Source organism: Anguilla anguilla, chromosome 19 (assembly GCF_013347855.1).
Source record: "Anguilla anguilla isolate fAngAng1 chromosome 19, fAngAng1.pri, whole genome shotgun sequence".
NCBI classification, from domain to species: Eukaryota; Metazoa; Chordata; class Actinopteri; order Anguilliformes; family Anguillidae; genus Anguilla; species Anguilla anguilla.
In genome coordinates, this window is record NC_049219.1 from 18323400 (window position 1) to 18336374 (window position 12975).

The following is a 12975-nucleotide window of genomic DNA, read 5'->3' on the forward strand; positions in this document are numbered from 1 at the left end:
TAAATCATCTTGTATCCATGAGCTTTGGCTGTAGGCTACATGTTGGAATACGGAACGTGAGTCAGTGAACGGACAAACTGAAGGGAAGACGAAGTCGATTCGCGATAAGAGCTTTTGATTTGTACTTAGGCGTTTAGTGAAAGATTGAGCCTCATTAAAGACACAATTTGCGATAGTGTTATACATGAATTCATCTGCCAATAATGATGCCAGAACAAAGCAGTCACCAGTGACAGACACATTGGTCACAAAACCATGAGCGGTCGATCTGAAATGGCTAATGGGTACCCTCTAGTGGTTGGGAAGTGTTACTGCGATATGACTTAATATAGTGGATAAAATGCTGAACTTTTTCCCCAAAACCAGAAAAGAATATTGTTGTAAAATGGCCAAGCGCTCATTTGAATTAATATTAACTGTGCCACTAATTGTAGAAAGTCAGAGTTTTAAGCTAAAATAAAAAAATTCACATTTGATAACTTATTTTGGCTGTTAAACCACATTTACACAGGTTTCTTTAATGGTGTGAGTATTTCTAAATCAGACTACAGAAAGCACTGGATTATTGGATGTAAATTCCATATTGTTCATGGGTTGCCAAAGATAGATTTGAATTTTAAAATGTAGAGCAGATGATCTCTTCAAGATCATGATATCCTATATTACATTAATATGTAAAATTACCCATTCTTTGCCATTTTTAAGAATAGAATTAGAATTACAATTAAATCATGCGCCTTCATTTTTAGGACAGAAAGTAGTTAAGTGTCATTCTGGCTTCTTCTGGAAATGTTGACATTTAGCTGTCATCTGAATCTGTTCCTGCTTTTGTGTGGACTTGTCCTAAAAAAAAAATGACCTGAGACCATCAAATATCTTTATGGACTGAACAAAGCCTAAACTTATCTTTTATGCCTTTGAACATATGTATCAGGCAGTTCTATGAAAACATTCATATTGATTTTGTATTTCTTTATGGTCTCCGTTTTAATGCTGGAAAAAAAACATTCCCAAAATAGTCAAGTCGTTCAGCCCAAAAGTCACATTATAGATAGGCCTACAATTATTTTCCATGACACATGCATAAGTGATTTATGAACCTCATTTCCCAGGAGGCCATGGAAAATGAGCCTGCTTGGCTGCACAGTGAATTTCACAGGCAGTAGTTCGCTGTGGGCGGTATTAGTTACTGATATCCAAACCTTACACTCAGGTATGGCAGTTATTTTGCGTTACATTGTTGCAAATCGCCAATTGCAATCCCAGAATTCTTATAAGCTGTTTTTCATTTTTTAAAAATTATTAATCATGTTTAGAGGATTCTCAAACCTGTCCCACAACACCAGTAGTAGGCTAATGCTAGTTTTCATTTTTCCTCTCTAATCAGGGCAGATTTATATCTGGAAAAAGGTATTAAAGTCTTTTTAAACTGGTTAGGCGAAGTAAAATGTAATATCTTTAATTCCTATGACATTCGATATTTCCATTAAAATGTAATTCTGCTGCATTTACAAACCCGATATGTAATTAAGGTTATGACTATGATGAAGGTCAAGACTTTGGGGAAAGAAACTGTTCTTGTTATATACTATTACCAAGTAAGTAAATACACAAACTGCATCTCAATTTCCATTCATGATTGAGTTTATTGGAGAATTTGCGACTGACCTTACACAGTCTCTAAGAATGGAATAATATTTGTTAGCTTTAAAGGTCATATCAGTTTTTTTTTATCAGTTTCAATGCCTATGTTGACTTGAGGTTTAGAGTCAGGTAAAGATTATCAAAAACAAACACTGGAGCAGGAAAACTGCTTGCATTCTCAAACTTGATCAGAAACCACTCATTTGAATCTCATTAAACACAACACTATGCTGCATTATATGAAGTATCAATCTAATTATATGAGTGCTGATGTAGCGGCCTGGAAATGAGATGGAGGAATAAGGTTGGTTTACAAAGCACAGTTAACAACAGGAATTAATTTAACAGACATCTCTTCAAGCCTATAAACCCTCTCAATATCCAGAGGATTAGGCTTGTGAGTCACTGTGATAATGTAATAATGTAGTGTGTGTCTGAGAATGCACACATGCGTGTGCACGCACGCACGCACGCACGCACGCACGCACGCACGCACGCACGCACGCACGCACGCACGCACGCACGCATACACATTTCAGGTTAATTTTGTGACATTATGAGTAACTGTATTAATACCCACTTGTAGCTTGGCTTGTGGATGTGTGGAGGGGATGAGTGCAGTAATGGGTTTTTTTTTTTTTTTGGGGGGGGGGGGGGGGGGGTGGTCGGGCTGGCAGAACAGGTTTGGCTGTAATCTAAGACCAGTTTACTCTCCCAGTATAGGGATCACACAACCACAATGCATTCTGGGAACCACAGAGTCACAGTGCTCTCCAAATGAACAGGGATGCATACATGTTCAAAACAAAGCCCAAAACACACCGCTAACATTCCAAACGAAATTACTACAGTATAAGTACTCTAATGGAGGCACTGAAATTACTACAGTATATCTACTCTAATGGAGGCACTGAAATTACTACAGTATATCTACTCTAATGGAGGCACTGAAATTACTACAGTATATCTACTCTAATGGAGGCACTGAAATTACTACAGTATAACTACTCTAATGGAGGCACTGAAATTACTACAGTATATCTACTCTAATGGAGGCACTGAAATTACTACAGTATATCTACTCTAATGGAGGCACTTAAATTACTACAGTATAACTACTCTAATGGAGGCACTGAAATTACTACAGTATAACTACTCTAATGGAGGCACTGAAATTACTACAGTATATCTACTGTAATGGAGGCACTGACTAGCTTATTGTCAGCTGGGGCAAAGAAACAGCCAAGGCTATTTTGGACTCAGTGTCATTTTACATCCTTTAAATAGCCAAAAAAACGAAGAGAAGGCCAGTCACTGCCAACCTTTTGGCCGACCTCAGCAGTTACGAGTCCCCTCAAAGCAGGATAACACAGAAAGCTGTGAATGGGGACAATAGCGGTCACCAAAGTCATCATGAAACACAAAATGGATACGAATGGCTTGGGGGTAGAAGCTCAAGGACAGCTTCTACCCCCAAACCATTCACATGCTGAGCTGAGACCCCTAACCACTGCCCAGCTCCACCAACAACTGAACTTCCCCCTCCCACCCCTTTCCCTCCTACCTCCTCCCACCCCACTGCCTCACTGAGCCACTTCAGCACTGTCAGGTGATCACTTTATACTGCCAATCCAAGTGTGATGTGCAATACTTTAGTTACTTCTATCTTTACTTATTACATTCTACTATTTATTACTAGCATTATCACTTAATTGTAAATACCTGCTAAAATATTGTTTTTATTTTATTTTATTGTGTTTACTGTGTTGTGAATTGAGAGAGATGCATATGAGAACAATGAATCTCACTGCCATGTACACCATGTGTATGTGATCAATAAAAAACAATTGTGATCAATTGATGTGAAAAACTGTAGATGTGCCTGAACTGTCCCAATAGCAGAGGAGCAATTGATTTTAGTAATCAGTTCAAGTAAATGTACAGTATAGTTTTCAGCAAAACATTACAGAGGTCTGAAAGATAAAGAAAGCTGGCAAGTTATCAATTGAGAGCTCACCATGAAGGTCAGACTTGGATGTATTTATGTAGAATACGTTATTCATTAAGCTTTATACCTTACATGATTGGACAGCACTCAGTTTTCAACAGCCATTGGTTTGTTCAAATGGTGCCAGAGGCAACAACTATTTTTTAGCTTCTTCCAAAGTAAGTATACCTTGCAGAAATTAAGCTTGTTTAATTTTTCTATTTAGCATTTTTCACTTTTACAATATTAATATAGCTTAGGTATGTCTTTGATGTATAATCAAGAGACAAAACAGAAAAATAAAATACATATATTAATATTTGGAATTTTTATTTAAAACTGTAAAATACAAAATAATTTAACTCAATTTAATTCATTATAAAATATTTACAACATTTCTATTTCTGGAAAATGTACATATATATCTTTTGTTTAAAAAAAGACAGTTGTACTTCGAGTCATTTGTGTCCTTTAGAAAATAAAAAGGTATGTAGAAAATCCAAACCACTTTGGAAAATAATTAATTTGGAAATTAATAATTATATTGCTAATTGAAAAAATGATGCCCACGTCAATCACAGTGTCGGTTAATTAAATAAGACACAACTAAAACAGTCCTAAACAAGATACAACTACTGTAATACATTCCTAAAATAAAGAAATAGTTTGAAATGACATGGCGGAAATGTGAATGTTTTTGTGCTGCGTGTATAAAATTCTAGATTTAGCCAATTAATTTCATGTTTCTGACACTTCCTCACTGAAATTAGCTTTCTGTTCTTCACTCGAAATACTGTCCACAATGGAGGACAGCCGTCGAAGGCTGGAGGAGCCGGAGGACTCAACGGCAGTTCCTAAAAAAAGAACAACACATCTTCCAAGGCTCCTGGTTTCAACACGGCACACTTTTCAATGTAATTTCATTGGTTTAAATCAACTTGAGAAAAACAGAATTATTCAGGAAACTTTCTTGTAAGAAATTGAACCAACCCTCTCTTTGAATTGTCATCGGCACATTGGAATGATCAGCAATGTTTTGCCAGTTATGGCAAGACTTTCTCCCCTGGTACTCGGTATTGGAAACCTACAGCAAAAGCATAAATCGTTATCAAGACATGAATCAATAATATTTAAACATTACAGCAACAGTAATATAGATTAGGAATAGCTAATTTTCCAGACACTATGTAGCTGGACTGAACAGCAATAGCTTCTTTTTAAGAGAAAGAATAAGAGAAATTTAATTAGACATCTAGCTGCCTCCCAAATATGTTTTTTTCAGCCAATCATTAAATTTTAACATTCAGGAATTATACATTTTCCTCATTGTTACTATAGTTTTACTGCAGTTTGTGAACAGACCTATGTTACTGAGTGTCAGCGCTTTAGTACGGATGTGTAAATGCTTACATGGTGCTCTTTCATGCTATAGTGAAAGGAGTCTTTATCCGGAAGGTTCTCCTGCTGGTCGAGCGTGTGCAGCAGGTCCTGCAGCTTCTCGATGTAGCTGATGGCGCTGCGCAGGATCTCCACCTTGGGCAGCCGCTGGCTGGGGTTGGGCACGGTCTTCCTCTTCAGAGCCTCGAAGGCTTCGTTGATCTTCTTCAGGCGGCGCCGCTCGCGCAGGGTGGCGGCTTTGCGCCGGTCGGTGGGGGCTGACTTGCGCTTGCAGGTCTTGCAGGCCCAGATGAGGCACTGCCCCGGGCCGTGGGACTGCAGGCCGGGGGGGGGCAGCACGTGCTCCTCCCCGCTGCTGTCGCACCCCGTCTCGGATGGGACGAGCTCGCGGCCCGGCGACAGGGGCCCGTCGCTCCCGTGGTATAGCGGGGAAACCCCCGCCATCTCCAGGTGCGGCAGCACCCCATTATCCCCGTCCAGGCAGCGCAGGTCGCTGAAGAAATAGGCGCTGGGCTCGAAAAGGTCCATCATGGTGCTGTGCCCCGAGCAGCCCGACTCTGCCAGTCCAGCAGTGCAGCTGCCTGGATGCCATTTAAATAGCCCAGTGACACAGGCCATGCCGCTTATATATAGCAGCTGAAACTCAATCCAACGGTTAGCTGTCGCAGTGCATCAAACTCCTGATTTCAATGGGCCTGCGCTGGTACTACTGCGCGTGCCAAACACAGGCATTATCATCTCCTCCTTCAAACGCACGACTGGTGCCTTAAATGCGTCCATTATCACCTTTCACCATATATACATGATATTAATAAAAACTGTCTTTAGTACTTATTTTGCAGCCAAACGATTACATGCTGTACATGACGGGATATCACGTTTTAATGTGTTACAGTCTGCTAGATAGACATGAACATTGAAACATTACCTACTGAGCAATTTCATGCTAATGGTTTAACCTGGTACTTCAATTGATCCATTTCAGTGTTGACAAAATAGCACACTTGAATAACACAAATTCATGTGCAGAGTTGCAACCAACAAACTCAATTGAGGTTCTGGGACTGGCTAAACACTGATTCATAAATAGCTTGGAATGTGCGTACTGAAAATGGCTTTCATAAACTCACGCATGTGCGGTAAAAATAGATTAAAGGCAAATTCCACATTTAATCCAAATAGATGAAAGACCGTTCTGTGGAAAGCTATACAGCCTTTGGCCTTTTTTATGTGACCTGCGGGAAGATTTACTGAGGTGCGATGTGTTGATGGGTCCTGTTCCTCACATCTCGAACTCAAAAAACCTTTGAAGGACAAACTTTAGTTGGCTTTTGCCTCAGCCTACAGTTGATAGTACAAACAGTAAAAACTTGCTATGAACCTGAAAGTTAAACTACAAGTGTAAATAAAATGACACGCAGCGAGTTGGTGAACATTGGCAGCTGGCTGGCTCAGTTAAATGTGGAGCCTTGATCATACACTGTCCCCAGTGGTGTTTGTTTAGCCCTGAAGGACACTATATTTAAGGGGTTTTATACCTAAAGATGCTGCAAAAAACCCCAAAAAACTGAAACATCTTTTCACCTAGAGAGGCCTGTTCTGCCACTAACCTGCAGGGCCCTTCCACACAGCTGAGCTCTCATAGCACAACCATGCATGTGGTCCACATGCCACCTCACTGCTTGATACTCAACACAGGAACTCTGCATTCACTCAACACAGGAACTCTTTACTCAACACAGGAACTCTGCATTCACTCAACACAGGAACTCTTTACTCAACACAGGAACTCTGTCTTTACTCAAAACAGGAACTCTGTCTTTACTCACAGGAAGTGGACACTCAGAACAATAACACAGCACATATATAATAACGCAGAGACATTCTGACACATAGACTCCTTTGGCTTCATTTATCTTACAAAAACACAAGACATCAACAGCAACAAAACCAATAAGAATAAGAATAATAATTATTATTATTAATAATAATAATAATAATAATAATAATAATAATAATAATAATATCAGAATTTTTTACAGGAAATACAAAGAGCTGAAGTTGTCATATTGTGTGCATATTTCACTGCTTTATATACGCCAAAGATTATGTACAAAACAGTTTATTTTTTGTTTGCAGCGTTGACAGGGCAGAGTACCATAAGCAAGCTTTTTAATAAAATCATATTTACAGTCTTTTTGGCCCCAAAGTCCAGGTGCATAGAATCTGTCCAGCGAACAGAAACAGAGTCTGTCCAGTTCAGCCAGAGAAACTGAAGCAAACAGAAACAGAGTCTGTCCAGTTCAGCCAGAGAAACTGAAGCAAACAGAAACAGAGTCTGTCCAGTTCAGCCAGAGAAACTGAAGCAAACAGAAACAGTCTGTCCAGTTCAGCCAGAGAAACTGAAGCAAACAGAAACAGTCTGTCCAGTTCAGCCAGAGAAACTGAAGCAAACAGAAACAGTCTCACATGGTCGTTTCCTCCCATTCAAGCTCAACATCGCCTGGAAAAAAGAAAAACAGCGCAACATGAATAAGAGTAAGACTTCAGACTTCAGATTTAAACCCTCACAGAGTCTATGCTGCTTACATTTTACAACAGTCTGAAGATGGATTTTGCAATAATCTTTTCAACATGCTTAATAAATTACAAAGACAAAGTTTAAATACAGGCTTGCAGGGTAACTGGCAAAAAATTCTTTACTGCTTGGCGCAATCAATAACTGGAACATGTGTAATGATAAAATTATATGAATGGCATTAAATGCTTTGTCTGAGGTAGACATTAATTTTATCAACCAGCCTAATTAAATTTTTAAGGATTTGATTTTTGCTGATGAATCAGGAAATGCTGAATTCCAGGCCGCTAAATATCTCAACCAGACGCAGGGGACTTGGGCACGTGAGAAGCACACACGTCAAGAGCTTCTGCACTCTCAGACATCCAAGAGCAGGACAGAATGTGCACCAATAAAGCAAGAATAACTGTGGCTCCCACAAACATCCACAAAATCTGTTATTTCCTGATTAATCAGTAAAAACCACACCTCTGTATTTACCATGCTTATGACATTCATTTTACTTATCAGGCACACGTGATCAGATTTAAACACGTTTATTGTGTCGATGCTCCTGCCATCCCATGTGCCGATGGGGACACATTTTCTCTGCACACGTGACCCACGCACGCACGCACGGACTGGAAGCAGCGATGGCAGGCCTGATTTAGGGGCTGGGTGCGTGCTGTAAGGAACCCGCACGCACGGACTGGAAGCAGCGATGGCAGGGGGATTTAGGGGCTTGGTGCGTGCTGTAAGGAACCCGCGGCCGCCCGGTTATTTTGGAAAGAGCACGCTCACCTTCCATGGCATCCAGGGAGTCCATCTTCTCCAGAGCAGAGTAGCTGACGAACCACACAGACTGGCTGTTGCCCTTGCTGTTCAGCAGGTCCAGAGTGCTCTGGTGCAGGAACATGTACTGCGCCTGAGGAGCAATGAGACAGAACAGGGCAGTCCAGAGACACGCTGCACACAGACTCCTCCTCCTGCTATCAGAGAAAAGCCTGGGGATCAGCTCCATCAAAGTGCATAGGCTTGCACAGGTTCGCTGTTCAAGTTTCATCAGCTGATGTTCCTTTAAGGTTTTAGTGAAATTATTTGTGGATTCTACATTCTTATTTTATATCCAAATCAGAGCAAAAAAACCAGAAAGGTGCTCAGTGCTTCTTGTGAAAACTTATTTGAATTTTGAATAGGAGTTCACCTTTCATCTCCTCTGTGAAGAGTTCCTTTGTTTTTGTGTGTTTCAGTGAGTTTGATTTTTCCCTCCTAGGGAATGCCAAGCAGGGTGAGAGTTGCACCTGACCTGACAGTACGACTGTGAGAACACACACATTTAACCCTTTAAGGTGTAAGACCACAAAAATGTGATTAGAGTTTTCTTACCTGAACATTCTAATGCTGATGTCACAGTCGCTATGGGTAATTGAAAGCAGTGGAGTTCTAGAACATTGACTTAGAATGTTGAAAATGCATTTGGAAAGCCCCTGCTCTTCAGAGTGTTAAAGGCTAGCGTTGCTGATGAATACAGAGCGTTGTGAGGGTGTTGCCACAGCGTTCTCACCAGGTTCTGCACCATGCACATCCTCTCGCTTCGAAGCTCTGCCACCAGGCCGTAAATGTCCACAAAGTCATGGTCGCTCACGTGCTGGACGAGGTGGTCCAGTGCAATGAACACGCCCGTCCGGCCCACACCCGCACTGCCACAAAACCACAGGAGAACCGCACGTCAGGAGAACCACAGATTGAGAGCAGGTCTGTGCTTTTTTAGTTCCTGAGACTGGTCACTTGGACAGACTGACCCGAAGAATCAAGAAAAAAAATATACAGATCATAGTAAAAAAAACACATCTCAGCATTTTCCAATCAGCTTTTGAGAAGATTTGGATGTGACTTTTTCAAAACTTGTCCCCTAATTGTGTTCAAATGGCATTATATGAAACATAAACTGATAATATAAAAAGCAATGGTGAGTTGCTGAATGTGACAAACTAGTGTGCAAACCCCCCTAACTGATGGAGAACACTGCAGTCATGAGACAGGTGCACAATCAATACTGACCCTCCCAAAGAAAGTAGAGTATGGAATTAAGGTAACAAGAGCTAGGCTACACATGCCAGCCAGCCTGGGCACCTGTTCTCAGCCCGGTCCGCCATTTGGAGCCTGTTACAGAGGGTGGAGGCACAGGTAAGCTCACCTGCAGTGCACCACCATGGTGGTGTTGTCATGTCCCCTGTGGGCTCGGATGGTCCTGACGAACTGGATGAGGGTGGTGCTGGACTCCGGGACCCCGTGCTCCGGCCAGGATGTGAAGTTAAAGTGGTTCACTACCATGTAGTCGCCATGCTACGGAGAGAAGCCCAAATGCTGCGGTTAGTGTAATCACCCCCCCCCAGGTCTTAGGGGCTAGGCCCCGTCCTGCAGAAACAGACCCCCCCACCTCCTGCCTCAGTAACACAACGCAGTTTTACCCTCTCCACTTTGAGGACCCGAACGGTCCAATCAGGAAACACATCCTCGCTCAGCTTGGTGATGACGATATCTCCAAACACGGTCACTGGTTTGTTGTCCTCGGGCCAGTACTGGTGACATCGAATCTGAGGGGGAAATAAGGAAAAGAGAGAGGGAAGGAGATAGAGAGGGGTCAAGAGGTATGTTCGATGTTTAAGGTTACGTGTTACTGTTGGTAATATATACAATCTTTGTTACATGCCAATAAAGCATACTGAATTACATTACATTACATTACAGGCATTTGGCAGACGCTCTTATCCAGAGCGACGTACAACAAAGTGTATAACCATAACCAGGAACAAGTATGACGAAACCCCTAGAGAAACCCCTGAATTGAGAGAGGAGATAACCCTAACCCTAACCCTAACCCTACCGAAAAAGACAGAGAGAGGGAGAGAGAGAAGGACAGACAGAGGGACAGAAAGAGGGAGAGAGAGGACAGACAGAGGGACAGACAGAGGGAGAGAGAGACAGACAGGGAGAGAGAGGGAGAGAGAGAAGGACGGACAGAGGGATAGGCATGAGGGAGAGAGAGGGAGAGAGAGAAGGACAGACAGAGGGATAGACATGAGGGAGAGAGAGGGAGAGAAAGAGGGAGAGAGGCACAGACAGACAGAGGGAGAGAGAGGGAGAGAAAAAGGGAGAGAGGCACAGACAGACAGAGGGAGAGAGAGGGACAGACAGAGAGAGAGTGAGACAGAGCCAGGGTCTAGGAGGAGGTGGATCCGCTCGCTGGAACTCACCCTGCCTTTCTCGAAGCACTGTGTGAGCATGGCGATGGTGCGCGAGCGCGTTTCCCAGATCATCCGCCAGAAGTCCGCCACCGTACCTGGCAGCGGGCCCTGGGTGGCGATGAACTCATTTGGGCAAAGGTACCCCTGCAGCAGAGAGAGAGGAATTCACATCTGGAACCACACTGTGACTCAGGCTCAAATTAAGTACATTGCTCAAAATTATAAGAGCTACATCCCTCATGGATTTGAACCTGCGACCCCTCCAGTCCTTAGAGGGCAGTACAGGTATTGGCCTACCGAGACAAAGCTGGCGTTTATGTAGTCCGATCCAGGGACCCCAGGTTCCGACAGCAGCTTCACTCTGTTGTTGTTGTCTAGGAAACAAGCATGTGGCATTTCAGTGCATTTAGACATGAACATATCAGGTCATCTCAAACTTTAAAGCTGTGGCTGCCTGAATAAAATAATGAATTTCCTGTCTAGGTTTCCTATTTTCAGACACCCACTGGAATAAATATACTGGAAGACGTATGTATTGTACACAGTAAATATAACTACAGTGCATTTCTATGAATATGTATTTCATTCTAATAGCTTTGCCCGGGAGGCTGGGGGCCATAGACAAGGCAGAGATCTCATTGGCTGCAGCTGATATCTAAACAAGGGGGAGAGTCTATACCCCCCACAACAATGTTAAAGTCAGACACGCATTCTAATGCGCCTTTGACTTACAAAAGCTGGGGTACTGTTTTTAAAGCAACTGATACGCACAGGGCTGTTGCTGTCGATGTTGCTTTAGCTCTGTGCTGATATACACAGGGCTCGATGTTGCTTTAGCTCTGTGCTGATACGCACAGGGCTCGATGTTGCTTTAGCTCTGTGCTGATACGCACAGGGCTCGATGTTGCTTTAGCTCTGTGCTGATACGCACAGGGCTCGATGTTGCTTTAGCTCTGTGCTGATACGCACAGGGCTCGATGTTGCTTTAGCTCTGTGCTGATACGCACAGGGCTCGATGTTGCTTTAGCTCTGTGCTGATACGTACAGGGCTTGATGTTGGTGAAGCGGTTCTTCGAACGGTTCCAGGGCAGGTCGGCGTCTGAGGTGGCCAGGTCGTGCAGCAGCTTGGGAAGTTCCTGGCAGAAAGACAGAAGGATCTGCTGAAAAACCTTCAAGCTCACAGCAAGCTGCAAGGTCCTAAGGCCTGAAACTCAAACACGGTAACAGCTGCTCACACGGGAGAAGCACTGGGATGGCTGCAGCTAAGCAAACAGAACAAACGCAATTACAGATAAAAGCCACAGTGGCAGCAAACAGCCTCAAAACATGAGCTTTTCTTTAACCAATGGCACTCAATACAGAGCTTCTTCTGTAATCTGCAGTAGCCCAATGACTGAAAAACACCAAACATGATTTTAAATACCCACTAATAAGTTCCAAAAGAATATTGCTAGAAGGGGACACAGGCAGGGTTGTGGCATTAGCCCAGATTTGTGGATTGTCCGAGCACCTCTTTGCTTTTAAATTCAGTTATTATTTTTATGAATCCTTCTCAGCATTTTCAGTGGTAATAATGATGTATGGTGATATGCAGCAGCCAGGACTGTTAGGTATGTGGTCTCCTTGTGGTAACAGTATCCTAGGATACCAGGTCCTGACACCCGAGTGAATTATACTCAACAGGTTGCAGGCCTCAGAGGTGAATACAGCCTGGTGTTACTTTACTATCCAAACACTGCGCATGGTGACTGGGCACTGATGACCAGGGAGGGGCTATGTTCTCACCTGGGGGGCTGGTGTGTGTGTGTGTGTGTGTGAGTGAGAGAGAGAGTATGTGTGTGAGAGAGAGAGTGTGTGTGTGTGTGTGAGAGAGTGTGTGTGTGTCTGTTTGTGTGTGTGAGAGAAAGAGTGTGTGCGTGTCACATACAGAGAATTCCTCCTGGAACTTGATGTTGTCGTTGGCACACAGGTCCTCCACGTGCTGCAGAAACGACTTCTTATTAACAGGCCTGAGAACACAAAGGAAGAGAACAATCAGCCAGGCCTCCCAGTGCAGCACACACACACACACACACACAAACACACACACACACACACATACACATACACATACACACACACATCTCCTCCCTAGCCCCAGG

The 12975-nt window shown here is 42.9% G+C and overlaps 2 protein-coding genes across 4 annotated transcripts in view; both read right to left on the bottom strand.

The window, feature by feature from the left end:
- Positions 1-4045: 4045 nt before the first annotated feature.
- Positions 4046-6863, bottom strand: myf6 (myogenic factor 6). The gene is made up of 3 exons (XM_035401760.1): positions 5042-6863; positions 4622-4715; positions 4046-4485 (listed from the first exon to the last, which is right to left on the bottom strand). Exons 1-3 carry the CDS (start codon positions 5645-5647, stop codon positions 4370-4372), a joined length of 816 nt encoding a protein of 271 aa, XP_035257651.1. The 5' UTR covers positions 5648-6863; the 3' UTR covers positions 4046-4369.
- Positions 6864-6927: 64 nt separating this feature from the next.
- Positions 6928-12975, bottom strand: part of ptprq (protein tyrosine phosphatase receptor type Q) — a 40429-nt gene continuing 34381 nt past the window's right edge. For 2 of the 3 annotated variants that reach the window (XM_035401755.1, XM_035401754.1), the window contains 9 exons: positions 12762-12843; positions 11880-11970; positions 11132-11208; positions 10844-10978; positions 10058-10183; positions 9784-9932; positions 9151-9286; positions 8388-8511; positions 6928-7532 (listed from right to left, as the gene is read on the bottom strand). In XM_035401755.1, the coding sequence (XP_035257646.1) occupies positions 7495-7532; positions 8388-8511; positions 9151-9286; positions 9784-9932; positions 10058-10183; positions 10844-10978; positions 11132-11208; positions 11880-11970; positions 12762-12843 (958 nt within the window). In that variant the 3' untranslated portion in view covers positions 6928-7494. The remainder of the gene's footprint in view (positions 7533-8387; positions 8512-9150; positions 9287-9783; positions 9933-10057; positions 10184-10843; positions 10979-11131; positions 11209-11879; positions 11971-12761; positions 12844-12975) is intronic. The other variant, XM_035401753.1, reaches the window with a different exon arrangement.